General features: G+C 38.0%; 1 protein-coding gene across 18 annotated transcripts in view; it reads right to left on the bottom strand.

Moving 5' to 3' along the window:
- The window catches only part of HERC1 (HECT and RLD domain containing E3 ubiquitin protein ligase family member 1), a 162,305-nt gene that overhangs the window by 102,172 nt on the left and 41,846 nt on the right, over positions 1 to 18,287 (bottom strand). For 16 of the 18 annotated variants that reach the window (XM_045581729.1, XM_036439557.2, XM_045581761.1 and 13 more), the window contains 10 exons: positions 16,997 to 17,141; positions 16,721 to 16,892; positions 14,827 to 14,961; positions 14,142 to 14,307; positions 12,165 to 12,290; positions 10,578 to 10,799; positions 5,113 to 5,265; positions 4,850 to 4,982; positions 3,333 to 3,524; positions 1,891 to 2,112 (listed from right to left, as the gene is read on the bottom strand). In XM_045581729.1, coding sequence (XP_045437685.1) covers positions 1,891 to 2,112; positions 3,333 to 3,524; positions 4,850 to 4,982; positions 5,113 to 5,265; positions 10,578 to 10,799; positions 12,165 to 12,290; positions 14,142 to 14,307; positions 14,827 to 14,961; positions 16,721 to 16,892; positions 16,997 to 17,141 — 1,666 coding nt within the window. Of the gene's footprint in view, positions 1 to 1,890; positions 2,113 to 3,332; positions 3,525 to 4,849; positions 4,983 to 5,112; positions 5,266 to 10,577; positions 10,800 to 12,164; positions 12,291 to 14,141; positions 14,308 to 14,826; positions 14,962 to 15,911; positions 15,919 to 15,968; positions 15,989 to 16,720; positions 16,893 to 16,996; positions 17,142 to 18,287 lie in introns of those variants that run through there. The other 2 variants (XM_045581772.1, XM_045581780.1) reach the window with 2 other exon arrangements.

The raw sequence follows: 18,287 nt of genomic DNA, 5'->3' as shown, positions 1-18,287 counted from the left end.
TTGAGTGTAGGCCAAGGTAGGCCAGGGCTGCAGGAGCTTAGCTTCCTCCATTGCCAGGGGCAACCCAAACCTCCTGCTCTCTCCAGCTCCATGGCTGCCGCCATTTTTGTTGGGATTTATTTATCTTCTATAATTGAAACTTTGTAGCCTGGAGTGGAGGCCTAGGCCAGCCAGGATGTGTGGAAAGCTTGGCTTCCTCCACTGCTGGGAAAACCCAAGCCTCCTGCTTGCTCCATGGCTACAGCCATCTTGGTTGGGTTAATTTGCATACTTGCTCCTGATTGGCTGGTAGGTGTGGCTTGTGTGTATTATAGGGTGATGGTTAATTTGCATATTACTCTTTTATTAGACGGGATAAACATGTTTAATTAGACCTACTTTCTAATTTAGCTAAACTTTTTCTAGCCTAGTGAAGCACCCACTTATCTTTCAGGTAATTGTCAGCAACATAGCAGTAAATATCAAAATGAAACAGATTATTATTGTAGATCACATAGGGAGAACAAAGGGTAAAATATTTAACTGCAGCAGTGTTTAACTACATTCTGCACAGTGAGAAAACCTGAAGTCATTTTCAAGGTCCACCATTTCTTACTTCTTTTCAGTCAGGTCAAGTTTGTAAACTTTCTAAATCTCCATTTTCTCACTAATGAAAAGAAAATAAGATTCTACTGAGTCTTCTATCTACCTACTCCAGGACTTCTGTGAGGATAAAATGAGATCAGGCATGAAAAAAATACTTCACAGATATTTGGTTAAACTGTAAAATGTTTGCACCTGGTTATAAAGCAAGTTGGGTTCCTTGGTTGCAGAAACTCCAAAGAGACTAGCCGCTATGGAGAATAGGCTGGGTGTTGCTATATGACGTCATTACCTTGTGCCCACAGCTACTGTTTCCAGGCTGAGCTGGGCTGTGGGCCACATTTTGCACCAGGGACTCTTGGCAACATTAGCTGTGATTTGGTTGGGTGTCCCTCTGGGGTGGTGGCGGGGCCTGTGTCCCACTTGGGGGAAACAGAGGGCTGGTTTGTTGGTGCCAGGTCCAAAGTATTGTTTATTTTTAAATGGCCAGTACACATTATGGAAGCTCCTGCGTTGAGTGTCTGCCCCCTGGTGGTCAGTGTGCATCATAGCTACCAGTAAGATGTATGCATGGAGACTTAGCCTTTTATATATATAATGAACTTTAGATCTAATATGACACATAGGCTATCTAATCTAACTCATTATTTTATGGATTAAAATGAGAAACCCAGAGAGATTAAAGGGCCTATCCTAGATAAACAACTAGATTATCTGTTCAGGAACTGGAGAAATCCTCATGTTCAGACAGAGAGCTAGCTTCCCAGCAAAGTAGACAAGTAGAAGATGAGGCAGAACAAAGGAATCTTCAAAGATACCATAAATAGGGAGAGAGAAAAAGAAAAACTCACATAAGGTAACAACAACATGAAAGCAGGACTGGCTAGAAGGAGGACTGCCACTCACATCTGAGAGGTGTTTGAAAACTGAGCACTGATAAGTTATGGTGTTAAACTTACAAAGCTTTATATTCTATGAAGCAATTTCATAACCCCTAAGCCCTAGAAGACAAGTAATCAAGAATTTTCCCATTTTTATGGGTTAGATAAATTGCCCCAAATGAGTGATAAATAATGACAGAGTAGGACTAGGCCTTCATTTTTATATTTTAGAGGCTCTTTTCACTACATGATACTGTAGGATTTAATTTTTTCTGAGAGCTCCAATTTACAGTCTCAGAGCCCCTACCCTGCAAATGCCACTTTAGTTTCCTATCAGTTTTCTATTCAGCAAATCCAGAATAAATAAAAATTTCCAATGGAGGTACAAACATAACTGTATTTTAAATGTTGTGAAAAAGCACATTACCTAACTGAGGGGTATCCATTTCTACACCGTCACTAAAAAGTGGTGTTTTCATCCAATATGCAGTGTCCTGTTCCTCCGGAGACACAGGGGAGCCCTGAAGCATGCCACCAAGACATCGCCCAATAAGGAGAGCAATGGTTCTTTCCAGATCAACAAGCCACACCCAGGACTGGGCTGGCTGAGGTAATGGCACGCCAGCAGGATCGATCAGTTCTGGCCCTCCTGAAGACAAAAATCATTAGTAATTGTGTCCTTATCAGGTATTCAAGATTCTCAAGCTTTCTCTTGCATTACAATTAGACGTTGAATCAAATTAATTTTACAATGAAAATAAATTATAACATTTTCTGTATATAGTCCGTTTATTAATTTAAATCATATTCAGATAAGTATGCTATCAAAATTTTCCTTTGTAAAATTATTAATTTTAAGATAAACATTAAAATAGTATATGACAGAATTACCCCAAAGGATTCTATTCGTACTTTTCATTATCCAGATAAAATTTTACCATAAGAGTATTTGAGACAACTCATCACTCCAAAATCAAAACAAGGTTGATTTAGTAAAATGACATTTAGTATTAATACTTTTAAAGCTTGAATTGAGAATTATACCTAGATCCAGACCCACGCTTTCTTTTTGTACATTTGTTTTCAACAGTTCTTCACATTAAAACACACACACACACACACACACACACACACACACACACAAAACAAACAAACAAAAAACTATACCATAAAGATAAAACTTAGCCATAAAGATAAAAACAGATATCAGTGAAATTGTATGTAGGGAGGATTAAGGGGGGGGAGCGGAGGAACCAAATCCAAAATTGGTTATTTGAGAAGAGTAATAAAGATGGACAATGCTTTTCTGCCCTGGCCGGTGTGACTCAGTTGGTTGAATATTGTCCAGTGCACCAAAAGGTCACTGGTTCAATTCCCAGCAAGGGCACATACTCCCAGCCAGGTGCATATGGGGGGGGACTGATAGGTGTATCTCTCTAATATTGATGTTTCTCTCTCTCTTCCTCTCTCTTAAATGAATAAGAACATTAAAGAAGAGAGAGAAGAGAAGAGAAGAGAAGAGAAGAGAAGAGAAGAGAAGAGAAGAGAAGAGAAGAGAAGAGAAGAGAAAAAATGCTTCCCTATCATCTATTGTAAGATGTATTCTAATTTAAACCAAGTCAAAATTTAGGTTAAAAAAAGTTTCTTAGAATCAATGAAATACACCATTCAAACCTGCTGACCATATAAAGATCCTCCTCATGACATTATATGAGCAACTTTGTAATGTTTTCCCATGTAAGAGCCCACTGAGAAGATAACAACTTTATCTTTTTCATTACATAATACATCTAAATAGAACTTACCTGATGAATGCAAAGAACAACTTTTCTCAAAAGCATTATTTGCTCTTTTACCATCTTTACTTACCATGAAGAGGCCACTGTAACTCTTGGTCTTCTAAAAGAGCGGCAGCTGGCAGGAGTCTATTAAGGCAATCAAGAGGTGGCAACAAGTCGAGGAGGTAACTCAATAAAGGCCGAGCCACGGACACAGGGAGTAACAGTAGGGAATTAACAATCTGGCAGAGCATACTGCCTGCAGCCGAGACATATATCACATCTATGAAGGGTAAGAAATTCAACATAGATCAATTCAACATGTTACAAACTTAAAAACCAATAAATTTTAACTTAGAACTATGGTATACTAATTCAATAACTTTTTGTTGGACACCTACCTGGTAGGTGGTGTGGTATTAGTATTTACTCACTTGCAGAGAGTGCCACCAACAGACACTTTGTGGGAAAGCATACGTATCCTCATGCCAACAAATTCAAAAGATTATAGCTCCTTCCCTTAAAATGCATTATGAATTTCTGATTCACAAGTTTATCCTTTTAGGTTTACTAAAAAAAATATTTCCTGAGTACCTATACAACATACCAAGCACTGTTCTAGGTGAGATACAGCCATGAAAAAAAGACATAAAAATTCCTGCCCTCGTAGTGCTTACATTTTAGTGAGGGAAGCCTTTCATGTTTTTTAAACCAAATTTACTTTTTTTAAAATTAACATCACCTCAAAGCATCTATCTTTTTTATTATCAGTATCGGGTTTAAATCATATTTGTTTCAATATTTCATTGTATTTTGGGTGGATCATTCAGAGATGAGTTCAGCTTGAATGGGTTAAATTTTAAATGCCTGTGTAATAGCAAAATGGAAATGTCTAGTAAGTAGTTTCTTTATTCAGTGGGGAAACATCAAAGTAAATTGGTTTTGGCCAGACATAGTGAATGTCATTTCCCTTTAAAACAACAACTACAAAAAAAATACCAGTAGGTACATAGAGAAAGGCCCATGTGAAAAGGGGAGTTCTTAACTAGGCACAGATACAGAAGTCAACACACAAATGGTGGTTAAAAGCAATGGGACCTGATAGGATCATTCAGGGAGAAATGAGGGTTTATGGCAAAAATCAGAGGATCATACACATTAAAGGGCTTGTCCAAGAAAGAAAGAGTTTATAGGAACCAATGAAAAACAGTGACCAGAGATATATGAGTAAAATCAGATTATGATTACACAGAAGCCCAAGGAAAAGAAGGCATTTCAAGAAGGAAAAAGGAACTCTGAAAAATGTTGAAGGTAAGGAAATAGCAAATTAAAAATCTCACTTTATGCCATTTAAAATTAATCATTTTGAGTATATATCATCCAATGCCTTAAAATTAGGTCTCTGTCATGCCAATAGCTTCTTTTAAGGTTAACCAGATCAATCACCATTACCCCAAAATCAACTCAAATCAAAGGGGTTTTCAATAAGGAGATTCAAGATCACTCTTATTCTATTTAGAGGTTTCAGGCCCTCATAAGGCTTTGGAAAGACTAAGGACTCTTACTTTATAGCCACTGATAAAATCTGAAACCTAGTTCTAAACATACCTCTTAATTTTTCTCCAACGCTGCCATTCCAAGGACTTTCTTTGAGCAAATTTGCAGAACGTGAATAAATATCTGTGGCATGAGGCAACAAGAGCTGAAGATGTTTATGAAGCAATGCCACACTGCTTGAATTCTGAGGGGGAAAAGTTGCTAAATTACTACACTTTGAAAGATTCAAGGTACAAAAATGTCATGGCTTAACCAAATAGCTGAGTTCCAAGGTCCCTGAGAGAGATCACCATAAAAGGCAAAGAATCACATACCTCACTAATGTTATTAATGTGACAAAATGCCAGCAGCTGTTTCTGCAGTGAACACAGCAATTCATGAAGATGAGCAGGCTGACTGTTCTCCGAGGATGATGTTCCAAGCAGAAATTTATCACTATTCTTTTCTAGCTCTCCAAATGCTTGATCCTAAAATGATATATAAATGAAGATCATAAATGAAGTGCTTGAAATGAAAGATGCTACCTACTATAAATAATTTTGATTTAAAAAGCCATTGTCTTCTTTCTTCAATATTATAGATTTTTAAATCTTTGCTTCGTTGTTATTAGCTATTAGATAAGGTTTACTAAGAAATCTCAATTTGTTTTTCCATTAAAAAAATAATACACATTTTGCCAAAGAAATTTTGAAAATACAGAAACTAAGAAGAAAACAGTACAGTATCCAAAGACAACATATTTCAACATTTTAATTCTATTGTTTTCCAGATTTCTATAAACTTTTTGTTTTCACATACTTTTAAATTTCTAACATCCGAATTCTTAAAAAGTAAATTTGTTTCTGACTATAAAAAAATAAGTGGACTAACCCTGGCCAGGTGCCTCACTTGGGAGTGTTGTCCCTACACCAAAAGGTTGTGGGTTCTGATTCCCCAGTCAACAGGCGTACAGGAGGCAACCAATCTCTCCTTCTCTTCCTCTCTCTCTCTCTGTCTCTTTTTCTCTCTCTCTCTCCTTTATCTCTCTCTCTGTCTCAAATCAATTTAAAAAGCATGTTCTCAGATGAGAATTGGAAAAAAAGTAAAATAGATAAGTGGACTAAGTAGAGATGATAATTAAATATATGATCCTGGATTGAAAGGGAGCTGCTATAAAGGACAATTTATTGGTACAATTATAGAAATTTGAATATGGACCATATATTAGATAACTAGAGGCCTGGTGCACAAAATTTGTGCAGAGGGGGGGTGTCCCTCAGCCCAGCCTGCACCCTCTCCAATCTGGGAACCCTCGAGGGATGTCCGACTGCCCAGTGGGATCGGGCCTAAACAGCAGCCATACATCCTTCTCACCATCCAGGACTGCTGGCTCCCAACTGCTCACCTGCCTGCCTTCCTGATTGCCCCTTCCTGATTGCTTCTGCCCACCAGCCTGATCACCCCCTAACCACTCCCCTGCCAGACTGATTGATGCCTAACTGCTCCCCTGCCAGCCTGTTTGCCTCTAACTACCCTGCCCTTCAGTCCTGGTCACCCTTAACTGCCCTCCCCAGAAGGCTTGATCGCCCCCAACTGCCCTCCCTTGCAGGCCTGGTCCCCCCCCAACTGCTCTCCCCTGCAGGCTTGGTCCCTCCAATTGCCCTTCCCTGCAGGCCCAGTCACCCGCAACTTCCCTCTCCTGCTGGCCTCGTCACCCCTAACTGCCCTCTCCTGCTGGCCTGATTGCCCACAACCACCCTCCCTTGCAGGCCTGGTCCTTCCACATTACTCTCCCCTGCTGGCCATCTTTGTGGCAGCCATCTTGCATCCACATGGGGGCAGCCATCTTGTGTGTTGGAGTGATGGTCAATTTGCATATTACTCTTTTATTAAGTAGGGTAGAGACCTGGTGCACGGGTGGAAGCAAGCTGGTTTGTCCTAAAGGATGTCCCAGATCAGGATAGGGGTTCCCTTTGGGTGTATGGCAGCCTGGGCGAGGGGCCTGTGGTAATTTGCAGGCTGGCAACACCCACCGGCGACCCAAGCAGAGGCCCTGGTATCTGGGATTTATTTTTCTTCTATAACTGAAACTTTGTAGCCTTGAGTGTAGGCCAAGGTAGGTCAGGGCTGCAGGAGCTTAGCTTCCTCCATCACCAGGGGCAACTCAAGCCTCCTGCTCTCTCCAGCTCCGTACCTTTCCCCATTTTTGTTGGGATTTACTTATCTTCTATAATTGAAACTTTGTAGCCTGGAGTGGAGGCCTGGGCCAGCCAGAGTGTGTAGAAAGCTTGGCTTCCTCCATTGCCAAGCCTCCTGCTTGCTCCCTGGCTGCAGCCATCTTGGTTGGTTAATTTGCATACTTGCTCCTGATTGGCTTGTGGGTGTGGCTTGTGGGTGTAGTGGAGTAATGGTTAATTTCCATATTACTCCTCTTTTATTAGATAGGATACCATAATTTATTTAATTTTTTTAAATATATTTTATTGATTTTGTACAGAGAGGAAGGGAGAGAGAGAGTTAGAAACATAGATGAGAGAGAGTCATCGATCAGCTGCCTCTTGCACACCCCCTACTGGGGATATGTCTGCAACCAAGGTACATGCCCTTGACCGGAATTGAACCTGGGACCTTTCAGTCCCCAAATCAATGCTCTATCCATTGAACCAAACCGGTTTTGGCAGGATACCATAATTTTATCATTCCCCTTTTTTAGACATTTCAGTTGTTTCTAATTTCTTATCCTATATATAATAAAAGGCTAATATGCAAATTGTCCCTACAGGCAGGAGTTTGACCCACTGGGAGTTAGACGTGCACTTATTGCCAGGGGGCAGTGCAAAACATGGAGGGCATCAGTGATGTGGCGCAGGTAGCAATTGACAGCCCCGATGGGCCCTGATGAGAGCAGGAGTGCAGTAGGATGGTGGAGCAAGTCAGTAGGCAGTGCCAGATTCAGGCTGGTGCAAAGGGAAGTCCCGGCCAGCAGCTGCTAGGGACCATACCCGTGCACATATTTTGTGCACTGGGCCTCTAGTTGGTTATAATTAACTAGGGACCCAGTGCACGAATTTGTGCATCTAGAAAGGAACTGTGGGCCACGAGGCTTCAGTGGGCACAGAAGCAGGTCTCACCCCATCCTCCATGCCCCAGCCCGGCCCCTCCCACCAAGGCCCCCAGTCCCCTCTCTGCTGGAAGCCCTGCTCCAGCCCACCACTGCTACCATGCACTGATGGCACTGGCTTCACTCACACCTGCTGACCATGCTGAACGATTGGGGCCTGAGCCAGCAGCAGGTGCAGAAGGAGCCAGAACCATCAACATGTGCAAGAAGCAGTTGCTACCCTGATCACCCCTCAGAAGCAGGGGGAGGTGGAGAAGCCCTGAGTGGCAATCAGGGCCAGTAGCCACCACTTGCACCCACTGACAGTGCCAAGCAATCGTGACCAGCGCTGGGCGCCAGCAGTATGTGTGAGCAAGCGGCTCTAGCACCGGCTGTGGATGCAAGTAGGGCTGGCACCAGCAGTGGGTGCAAGAGGCTGCTGTAGGCCCTGATTGTCCCTCAGGAGCAGGGAGGCGTGGAGAAGCCCTGATGGTGCGGAGTGATTGGGGCCAGTGGCGGGCACCAGCAGTGGGTGCGAGCGGGGCTGGTGCTGGCAGCAGGTGCAAATGCTGGGGAGGACTGCGGTGCACAGGAGCAAAGAATTTTCAGTAACCACCAGAGGCTCGCCCCAATGACAGTGACTGGCACCCTACCTTGGTCTGGTGCCCTCGCACACCTGCTCTACCATCCCACCTCGGCTGATGCCTGCCATGTTTTGCACGTGCCCCCTTGTGGTCTGTATATGTCATAGCGGCCAGTTGTTGGATTGTCCGCTGTTCAATCAATTTGCATATTAGGGTTTTATACATATAGAGGATGCAATGAACACCTTTATGTATAATATATGGTCTGTTTACATTGTGCAAAAGAGGATCTCAGAACATTTTAAGACCCTTGCAATATAAGCACCATTATAAGCTCCCAAATGAGCACTATTAAGAAACTGACTGCATCGCTTCAAAAATTCGTATGTTGAAGCCTAATCTCCCCAAATATTTTGGTAACTGGAAGCAGGATTTTTAGAAGGTGAATTGTTATGAGGGCAGAGCCCTCATGAATGGGATTATGCCCTTACAGAAGAGATCACAGAGAGCTTGCTAGTGTGAGGACACAGGCAGAAGACAGTTGTCTATAAGTCACCCAATTCTCCAGTGCCTTGGTCCTGGATTTCTTATCTGCAAACTAGTTAATAAATTTGTGTTCTTTATAAGCCACCCAGTCCAGGGTGTTGTTTAAGCAGACCAACAGGTTAAGATAGAACCATTATTTTAAAATCTTGGAACATGACAAGTTTGGTTTAAATCACAACAGAAACAATAATTTATGATTTTAGCCCAAAAGTAGTATTTTATTGCCATGTCCACATAATATACACATCCACTTTAGCCCTAAAAACATAATAAAGGAACTATTTTACTTCAGCATAAATATTCCTTAAAAGTGGATATAGATATACTATACCACTGTTCCCATTCCACTTATAGTCAAATATCAAGTCAAATTTACATTCTTAAATCTAAGAAAATAATTTATAAGAACAACTATCACTCTAATTAATCAACAACCTTTTAATATAGGCAGAACAAAACGCTAAGATTTGTATAGAAGAAAAAGAATATTCAGACCTGCCACTGAAGAGCACAGGAGACAATATGAAAGAATACACAAACAAGTCGAAGTTATACAGTACAATTTGACTCTAAAAATTGCTAAAGGGTATGCAGTTATTGCAGTTATAATGCTATAGTTAGATAGATGTATTTGGGCAAGGATTCCTAGAATAAGACTGGGGGTGAGTAGGTGGGTGAAAAGAGATCAACCAAAGAACTTGTATGCATAGATGCATAATCAGACAACAGGGTGGGGATGGGAATGGGCCAGAGAGGATCAATGAGGGGAAAAGGGGACATATGTGATACTTTCAACAATAATGATTTTTTTTTTGATTTTTTTTTTTAAGTTACAGATTGGTAGACAGAAGAGCAAGCAGAAGATAGGTGTGCCATGTGCAGGAGATCAAGAGTGGTGTGTAAGCCAAATGATAATAGGTCTGAAAAAGTTTTAATTTAATACAATCTTGTTTTTTAATAAAACAAGGTTATTCCAGCTGTAGGATGCTGAGAAGACACCAACAGTGAAAACAGCTATAACACTACTCTTAGTATTAGGTCCTGATGGCCTGAGTTATCGATAGAACCTAGAGAAATGAAAAGAAAAAAAGAGATGGATCAAAGAAATACCACAAAATAAAAATTAATGGCCCCTTAATACAGGGAAAGCTACCGTGTCTACCTTCTTCTCTCCAGTTGATCAGCCTATTCTTAGTGCCAATCATATTGCTTAATTATAATATTATATCTGGTAAGGTCAATCTTATACCCATCCTCATTATTCCTCTCTTGCAAAATGCTGTTGACTATTTGTATCTGTTTATTCTTGTACATTAACATCAAAAAAATTTTGGTAAAACTCTAAAATAAATCTCTTTGGAATTGTCAATTATAAGTCAGTAGGCACCCACAATATTTCAGAAGATCTGACATGTTTTTACCCTAAGGAGGAGTGGAGTCTAGAGCTTTATTTATTTCATTAGCGTTTAAATGTCAAAATATCTTCCACCTCTAAAAACAAAGAGGATTATTATTATTATTATTAGTAGTAGTAGTAGTAGTATTACCACACACACAAAAAAGAACTTACTGTATAAAATCCTAAATTTCTTAAGAGAGTCTTCATCAAAATTTCAGCAAGATGGGTGTCTGGATGGCAGCTCTGAGTGCCATAAGGTTGATCTGACAGGTTTCCGTAGCCAGTACACACCGAAGAGAGGTCAGCAGCATCAGAAGGTGAGCTATAGCCAAGTAAAGAGGCTACATGGGTATGATCTTGCAAACTTGTCAGAATGATATCCAGTTGCATTCTCTAAAAATAAAAAATATTTCCATTGATAAAATAAGAATTAGCATAAAATTTACTAGAAGAAAAAGGATCCCAGAAAAAAACTATACTTAATAATACTAAATAATCAATCCACTTCATATCCTGACTAACAATAATCTTTTAGCAAGTAAGTAATCAAAAGAAAAGCTATCTGGTTCTGGCTGGTGTGGCTCAGTTAATTGGAGCATCTTCCCATATACCAAAAGGTAGCGGGTTTGATTCCCAGTTGGGGCGCATGTGGGAGGCAACTCTTCAATCTTTCCCTCTCACATCGATGTTTCTCCCTCCCTACTTCTCTCCTTTCCTCTCTCTGAAAAAAAAGAAAGAAAAAATTTTTTAAAAAGAAAAGCTATCCCATTAATACTACTTGGAAAAATGCAACTTGGAGTTTTATTCCACTCTTTATAATGAAACCTAAAACTCTAAGCTAGGGGTGTCGAACTCAATCAGAGAAGGGGCCAAAATCTAAAATCCAGCCTAAATCGCGGGCCGAATGGTTTACTGAACAGTCATAAACTGTCATTGTGATGGAAACGCAGCGGAGTGCAGTGATGACAGCGCGGTGTGGGCCACATTGCAAGGCCTGGCGGGACGGATTTGGCCCGCGGGCCTTGTGTTTGACACATGTGCTCTAAGCTAAAGTGGCATACTCTGCATAATGATTTTAGCACTGTAAGTAGAAAGGAGTCAGAAATGTCAACAAATAAAGTATACTACACATTCTTCTACAGAATTACCAATGAAACTATTTATTCTAATGTTTAAAATATATAATTAAAACCTAAGTTAATGTAAAATTCTCATTGCAAGGCATCTGTGAATGTTATATTACAAGTATGCACCATTTTTCCTGGGTATGTTTAACTCTACAATTGATTGTTCTACTTGATTAAGCAAAATGTATTTACTTAAAAGTACAGAAGATATTAAAAAAGAATAAGCATACTCATATCAAATAATTTTTCATAATAATCATCTATTACTTTTTATGTAAGCAATTTCAGACAAAATTCTGGGCATGGAATCAATAGTAGTGCATGCCCTTGATTTCAACTCAGCACATTACAAATAAACTAAAAATCTCTGATTTAAAAGTGTAAGCAACACTGGAAAAATTAGCTGTAATTTTAATAATTTCCCCCACATAATTTAATAAATTATCATTTACTTTCATTAGAAATCTGGGAACTCTCACAGCAGAAAACATTAAATACAAGGATTTACCAGAACCACCTAGTTAAATACAGTATTATTTCATAAACACAAGGCAATCGATTAGTTTTATTTCCCTCTCTATGTTTTGTGTGTGATATTACTGGCTTACTTAGATACCATGCAAAAGCTCACCTGTCCTTTGGATAAGCTTTCCCATCTATCAGGTCCTTGGGGTAAAAGAGAATGAAGTAATTCCATACGTTCTCGTAATGGAGGTAACAGCATGGTTGCTCCCACTGACAGAGTTTCAATTACCACCTAATGTTAAAAAGGGAAAGTGTATTTATTGGCCTGGTCCTTATCTTTTTTAATAAAAAAGATAAATTAAATCCACTGATATTAGGATCACAGAAATCATAGAAAGTGGATCATGGAAATCTAAATAAAAGTGGTATGTGAAAAAAGAAAGCATGCAAGTCCTTCTTTAAATGTCTTTAAGAAGACCAGAATACATATTTTTAGATTTGCCACTAAATAGATAATCATCACCCAACAAATATTTAGTGCTGAATACAGCATTGAGCCTCATAAGGTTCTCTGCAAAGTTGAGCAGAACATAAGGAATTGTGACAGAGTGCAGAAAACTAAGGAGAAATAACAATTAAATCCTGAATAGGATCCTACAAAAGAACAAGGACATTAGTGGAAAACTGATATAATTTTTAATAAGGTTTTTATTTTAATTAATAGTATTAAGCCAATGAAATTTCTAGGGTTTGATCATTGTACTGTGGTCATGTAAGACATTAGTATAGGAGAAACTGGGTGACAGATACATGAAAATCCTATTATTTATGTAACTTTTCCTTAAGTCTACAATTGGTTCAAAATATAGCACTCAAAAAGAAAGAAACGAAACACAGCAACAGTGATTGCTGAAAACAGATAAATTACTAGAAGTTTTAGGGAGAAGTAAAAAGGAATAAAACCAGTCCTCAACAGAAATGGCCTTATAAACACACTGGGAGAATCCATATCCTAAGAACTCTCTAAAGACAGAGTAGCTACCAAGGAGGTTCAAGGAATAAATAAATGATTCTAAGGATACTTGTTTAAGTTAACTTCCTTACTTTATTACAGTATTTTAAACCTTTTAAAAAATATTTCACTATGTTATCGCTGATATTAAATTCTCAGTTTCAGGTTAATGTTAATACTCCTACCTGCAGCATCCCAGCAAAATGCCTCTGCAGCAGAAAAATCACTATTTTTTTGTTTTATTTTAAATTGACTTGTAAGTCACATGTCAAAAAATTCCTACATGTCCAACACTGGGGATTGAGCCTGAACCAGAAGGCTATCCAGCTTTAAAAGAGAGAAAACACTGCCATATGCTACAACATAGGTTGTAGACATTATCTATATTATAAAAACCCAGTGGCCCTAAGCCATAACAACCAAAGACCAGCACGGATGGGCAGGGCTGCAAGCACGGTGAGACCACGTGGGTGGTTGTGGCTGTGCGATTTTGCGAGCTGGGCTTCTAGTAATAAATAAAACAAGCTAGTCACAAATAGATATACAGTATATGATTCCACTTATATGAAACACCTAGCATGTCAAAGTAATAGAGACAAAAAGTAGAATGGTGATTGCCAGGAGCTGGAGGGAGGGAAAATGGGAAGTTATTAAACATGATATAGAATTTCAATTTTATAAAATGAAAAGTTATGGAGATAGATGGTGGTAATAGCTATACAATATTATGAATTTATTTAATGCCACTGAACGGTACACTTAAAAATAGTTAAGATGGTAAATTTTATATGTATTTTATCATAATAAAAAATAAGCTAGATCATTGTGCTCATAAATTCATTTTCTGGTGTTCAAAAACAGGCATGTTTATAAATAGACAACTTCAATACATTGCAATACAATGAGAACAAATATAAGAGAAACCTAACCTGGCAGGAGAGCAGGGAATGAAAGGCTTTCTCAGAAATGACATTTGAGCTTTATTTTAAAAGACAGATTGACCAAAAACATTTGTTCTCCCAAGAAAATAGGAGTAGGGGAAAGAATATCCAACTGAAGTTGAATTTCTAAGCTAAAACCTCAGAGAAAGATGTGCCTTGAGATACAGATTCATGAGGCCTATACTCTTACCTCTTGGATTTCATCTGGGACAGTTGAGTCCATCAGTCTGAAGAGCAAATTTCGAAGTGGACCTGCCTGTCTCCCAAGAATGCTGGTAGCTACTCCTCCCGCAAGTGCAAGAGCAAGGTGATTTGATAGAAGCTTCAGGCACAGTTTGAGGAAACTGTGGTGTTCCCTGAAACCAAATAAACTGCAGTGAACTTTTGGAACATAAAAGAGCACATGCTTTCCAGTTTCAGTAACATTTTTTTTCTCTTTAAAAATTTTGTCAAATTATGGCCAACAGTAATTTTTAAAACATGATTCATGAAATTATGGGTAACTCTATAAAAAGATTTTTTATCAATAAGTACGTAAGTTTAGCTCTTTTTTAGATTGTAAAGAAATTTCATATAATAGAGAGGAAAATCAAACAAGAAAGAATAGTAAGTCAAAACTCTGGGGAGAAGCCAAAGAGGGAAAAAGGAGACCTATGTAATATTTTAATCCAGCGGTCGCCAACCGGTGCGGTGGTCCATGAGGTCCGAAAGGTTGGCGACCACTGCTTTAAAGAATAAAGAATTTTAAAAAATAAATAAATAAATAAAAATAAATTCATCAGCATCCCAAAAATAAAAGAGTAAGTCAAAACTTTAAATGAGTAATTAATAGACATGCACACGCGCACACACAAATATACATATATAAAACATACCTTGATGAAGGGAAAGGGAGTGGGGGAATCTCACTGTTTATTTTATCACAGTATCTTTCAAGAAAAGAACGCAGGTGTGAGAAGGTACTCTCTTCAAGATCTACACAATAAGGTCGGTGCCATGCAACAACTTGTCTAGAAAAAAGCATCAAGAAAAATTATGGAGCCACCTTAACATAAAATTTTTACACATGATCCAAAACAAAATCTAAACCATTACTAAAGCTAAAAGTTTCAACAAGATACACAGAAAACCTTATCGATTATGAAGGTGATAAAACCTTTCATTTTAGCAAATGAGGAAAACCAAGAATTGGCAATCCCTAGAGTTCTTCAATAAGAAAATATATAACCACCATCTGTTTTGTAAGGTTTGGATACTCCTCACCTGAAAGCAGAAGGCCAAGTCACATGATCTACTATAGCCCCTTCTAAGGGTCTATAAAATATATATTTCATTTTAAGAAATATAGTCTGACTCACAGTGACATACTGACATCTATTAAAGGAAAAACTAAAAACTCTTAAGATTTTCAAGATCTTGGAAACAAACTATCTAAAATGGGAAGTTGCAGAGTTAATACTAATTGATATTCAATTTATTATCCTTTTGGAGTTTTGTTTTAGAGGGCATAAATGTATTTAATTGTAATTAAATAAACCCCACCTGAATCAAAGGTCTAAAATGCAAATACAGTTGACCATTGAACAATGCAGGGGTCACAGGTGCTGTAAAAAAACCCCAGTGCAGTAAAAAAATCCATGTAGAATTTATGAATCCCCAAAACTTAACAGTAGTTGTCTCTCAGTATCTAGATGGGATTGGTTGTAGGACACACACACCCTTGTGAAAACCAAAATCCACAGGTGCTCATGTCCCCTATATAAAATGGCAGAGAAAAATTCATAAAGTTGGGCCTCCAACTGCCACAGATTGAAAACTACTGTTTCCAATCCACAGATGATTGAATTCGTGGATGCAAAATGCACAGATATGGAGGGCTGGCTGTATATTTATTGGCGAAAATCTGTGTATGTATAAGTGGACTAGCACAGTTCAAAGCCATGTTGTTCAAGAGTCAAACTGTATAATACATTCTAGGTTGTAAATTAGCCCACATGAATCTAAAAATATCTGAACCAATCCTCAAATTCCTTAAAATTCAATCTCCCAATATTGGCAAAAAATCACCTACCCAATTAAACAGATCTATATTTATCACTTCATGAAAAAGCTAAATTTCTGCAAAAAGTAACTTATTTTATTTAAAAGTCTGGCAATTACTTTTTTGCAAAAACCAGCCAGGTAAAGGGTATAGAGGCTAATTAATTATTTAAATCAAGTAAGCCTACTTCTGGTTTTGATTATTTTAATTTAATTTCCTCTTGATATTTATACATTTAACTTTAAAATCATTATCTGGGCCCGGCCAGTGTGACTCAATGGTTGAGCATTGACCCATGAATCATGGGGACATAGTTCGATAACAGGTCAGGGCACATGCCCAGGTTGTGGGCTCTATCCATAGTAGGGGGTGTGCAGGAGGCAGCTGATCAATGATTCTCTCTCTGCATTGATGTTTTTCTCTCTCTCCCTTCCTCTCTCTGAAATAAATAAAACATTTTTTAATCATTATCTGGACACAGAAGAAACTCAAAATGTTTAGAAGACAAATTAGGAAAATATCTTAAATACAGGGATAATCTCATGCTTATAAAACATATCTAACCCCAATATTAAAATGGGAAGAAATCTAGATGTCAACTATGATAATAAGAAAACAATACTAAAAATTTTCAGAAGTATATTTTAAAAGAAAGCACAGTTATTTGTTTTTACTAGTGCTTCTACTGCTATTAAAACACAAAATTTTTTAAATGTGGCCACTATTACCTGTCTCTAGGAAGAGCAGTCCATGCCAGACTATGTGATGTTCCAGCAGAGATCTGCTGAATAGCTATGCCATCTAAGCCACTCACTTTCTTTGGTTTAGTAATAGGACCTGTGGAATTTCCTTGGCCACACTGCCCCATTGAGTTATTGCCCCAGGCATAAACTTCGTTATCTAAAACAAAACACAAAGAACAAAAGAAGAAAAGCACAATTTAAATGTGATGTATTTGTGAAAGATGATAGTTAATACTAACTCATAAAAACGAATGACTTTACCGTGAGAAAGAGCCAAACAATGACTGTCTCCAATAGAAATATCAACTATTCTGGTAGCAGCCAGTTCTTCAATAAGTTTGGGTCTCAAAGCTGTAGCTTCTGAAGAACCACAACCTAGACAAGCTCCACAGCCCCAAGCATAGACCTGAAACAAATAGAAATACACTATACATAATAACTTGAGAAATTAGAAATAAATATTATAAAAAACAGTGTGATTTAATACTAAAAACTTTACTGTTAAAATTATATTTACTGTTTCAAATCTTTTAAAGATGCTCATCGTAATTTATTTTTCTGTTTTTAAAAGTTTATTATACAGGCAGACAAAAACCTTCGCTGAAAGAAAAATAATTGGTCATAAAAAAATACATGGAAGGATCTTCTGAGAGATACTGCCAAAGCTACTTATTGGCTTTCATTGTGTTATATTTGTCCATGCTTAGATTAGAAATACTTTTGCAATCTTAAAACTTCTCCTTTACATGTTTCTTACATTGAAGGTCCCAACAAATAGTATTGTGTTGACTAAATCAAGGTGTGATCATATAAAAAAATTCTATAAATCACAAAATTGCTATATATGATTTAGTTGAAAATACCTTATCTCATTGTAATAACAATTTTAATTACCACTTAGAAAGAGGACCATGTGAAACAAACATGTTTATTTTTTACTAATACTGATTAAAGATGTTGGAGGGAAATGAGGTGAAAATATGGAATATAAAAGAATAAACAACTGCTAATTTGGTAACCCAAAAGCAAAATAATCAGCAAACTGAACCATTTTTTCTTTCTTTCAATGGGTCTTATAGACTCTTATCTTTGTACCATCAAGTTTGGGAAATTTTTTTTGTCTTGCAATTATTTCAGAAAAGACTACTTAGAGATTAAACCTCTTCAATAAAAAAATAAAGAGCAAATACTTGTACCAGTTGCCAAAGAAGTTATTTAAGTATAGAATGCCACATAATTCCAATACAAGAAAGATTTATGTTAGGAGGGGGTTAGAAACTGAAGATAAATACACTGATAAAAAATATAGTCAATGTCATTGAAAATTTCCTAAATCATTCAAATACAGTATAGCACTGTCACTCATTAAGACCCACATAGCTCATGCTCTTCCTCCTCTCAGGAGTACAGCCGTGCCTGTGCTTTCCCTCCTCCCCACCACCCCCCCCAAAAAAAAAAAAAGACTCACATAGCTAAGTTTTGCTAAAACTTTGCTTGAATACACGAAGAACTACTTGGCTTGCATTTTAGAGGCCTTGTTGTATAAAAAAAA

Source organism: Pipistrellus kuhlii, unplaced genomic scaffold (assembly GCF_014108245.1).
Source record: "Pipistrellus kuhlii isolate mPipKuh1 unplaced genomic scaffold, mPipKuh1.p scaffold_m20_p_1, whole genome shotgun sequence".
Classification (NCBI taxonomy): Eukaryota; Metazoa; Chordata; class Mammalia; order Chiroptera; family Vespertilionidae; genus Pipistrellus; species Pipistrellus kuhlii.
This window is presented reverse-complemented; position numbering and strand designations above follow the sequence as displayed.